The sequence below is a fragment of the Rhagoletis pomonella genome, unplaced genomic scaffold (genome assembly GCF_013731165.1).
Source record: "Rhagoletis pomonella isolate Grant_MI unplaced genomic scaffold, Rhpom_1.0 Rhpom_scaffold_15906, whole genome shotgun sequence".
In the NCBI taxonomy this organism is placed as follows: domain Eukaryota; kingdom Metazoa; phylum Arthropoda; class Insecta; order Diptera; family Tephritidae; genus Rhagoletis; species Rhagoletis pomonella.
In genome coordinates, this window is record NW_023474423.1 from 1 (window position 1) to 1,762 (window position 1,762).

Below are 1,762 nucleotides of genomic sequence, written 5' to 3' on the forward strand. Positions count from 1 at the left end.
CGATTTTTTATTAAAAATTTTCGCCTGCGGCGCTTTATATTCTAAAAATCGATACTTCCATAAATAATGAACATTTTTATTAAAACATCGCTTTTTATTATAAAATCGATACTTCGATAAATTATGCAACTTTTTAATCAAAAATCGACCAATAAATAATTAAATTTTTTTTTAAATATCGCGCGATCATTATCTGCATTTTTTTAATGCTTCCGTTTTGAGTTTTTGAGGCATTTTTTCATATGTATGGCAGCACTAACATTTCACTTCAATTGGTGTACAAAGCAAAAGGTGAGGTTAAATTCGGTATTTTTTGCAACTTTAAATGCGAAATACTTTAAAACTATAAGCCTCCGGAGGGTGGGGTCTTCAGATTTAGAATCTGAAAAAGCTCCTCTATACTCCCTAATATTTTTTTTTTTCAAAGCCTGGATCCGTTTTGGAAAATTTTCCCGATTTGTTTTTCTAGTAATGGTGGACGCTACTTGTGCATAACACTGTTACAAGAACACATATTACGTTATATTTTAAATTACTTTCCGCGTAATGGTTTTATGTTGCGCATAGTGCACTGTGCAGACGCAGACCGCGCTAATCAGGAAAAGAGTGTCGACAATCCAGAAGTTATGGCAATGCCAGTTTTTCTTGTTGTTGCTACCAAATTTAAGGCCTTACCAATACCGGTGTGTTCTGCCGTATTCTTTGTTGTTTTCTTAAATAATAAAATGAATTTCTGAAGATCCTAGAATTTAGCTTGGGTAAGGACAAAATGCAACGTTTATCAAACGCTGAAGAACTTACAAATGCAGTTGCTGCTGTGCAAAAAGCGGCACTAACTTGTAATGGACTCGCACGTACAAATATTGCTGGTTAGTAAAATGTGTTTGTCAATTGTGAATATACATATGTATGTATGTAGCTAAAACTTCTGCTGGTTTCTAGGTCACAACGAGGTTGTGATGGACTTATGCCAACCGGGCGAATCAAATCCCCGCTACACAGTACATGTACTAGGCCAACCACCGACAAGGGGGTTGGGTAAATTTGCTGCCTTTATAGTACCTCAGGGCAGGTAAATAAAAATAATTTTCCACTTAATTTTATACATAAGTATATGTACATACAGCACATTTGCTGCAAACTCGATAAAAACGGCATTAAAATTTTGAACATACATATGTATGTATGTATGTTGAACATACATATATACTCCCATAGCATGATTCAATAAAAGAAAGATTTTGTAATAAAACAGTTGGGGTGTTCACAGTTCGTTCCAAATAGTGTCTGAAAATGTAGACGTCTACATTTTAAGACGTTTTCTAACCGTAAAATCTGTGGTGTTGTTGTTTCCCATACAAAATTGGAAAACGACGCCGTCTACATTTTGTCACACTCAAAGGTATGTTTTTTACGCGTCTACATTTTGCAACCTCGCAGCAGGGTTGCATTATGGAAATACTAATCACATTTTTTTTATTTATTGGGCACGTTTTTTGTATTTGCATTTAATTTGAGCGCAATTTCTGATGAAAAGAAACAAATCAAGGAAAAGAAATAACAAATATTAGGAATTGGTAATTAAGTTAAATAATTACAATTTTTCAGAAACAAAATCGAAAGGCAATATATAAAAAATGCACGCAAAGAGGAAATGTCTGGCAACACCAGCAAAGTTTTGAGACGATTTTGCGACGACTGCTAGAAAGGGGTGCTCACAGTTTGATGCTAAAGATGTCTCAAAATGTAGACGTCTACATTT

At 34.4% G+C, this 1,762-nt stretch overlaps 1 protein-coding gene across 1 annotated transcript; it reads left to right on the plus strand.

The window, feature by feature from the left end:
• Positions 1-433: 433 nt before the first annotated feature.
• Positions 434-1,166, plus strand: LOC118757265 (eEF1A lysine and N-terminal methyltransferase homolog). Its single transcript, XM_036491992.1, has 3 exons — positions 434-683; positions 740-869; positions 943-1,166. The coding sequence occupies exons 1-3, from the start codon at positions 555-557 to the stop codon at positions 1,074-1,076; spliced, it is 393 nt and encodes a 130-aa protein (XP_036347885.1). The 5' UTR covers positions 434-554; the 3' UTR covers positions 1,077-1,166.
• Positions 1,167-1,762: the final 596 nt, after the last annotated feature.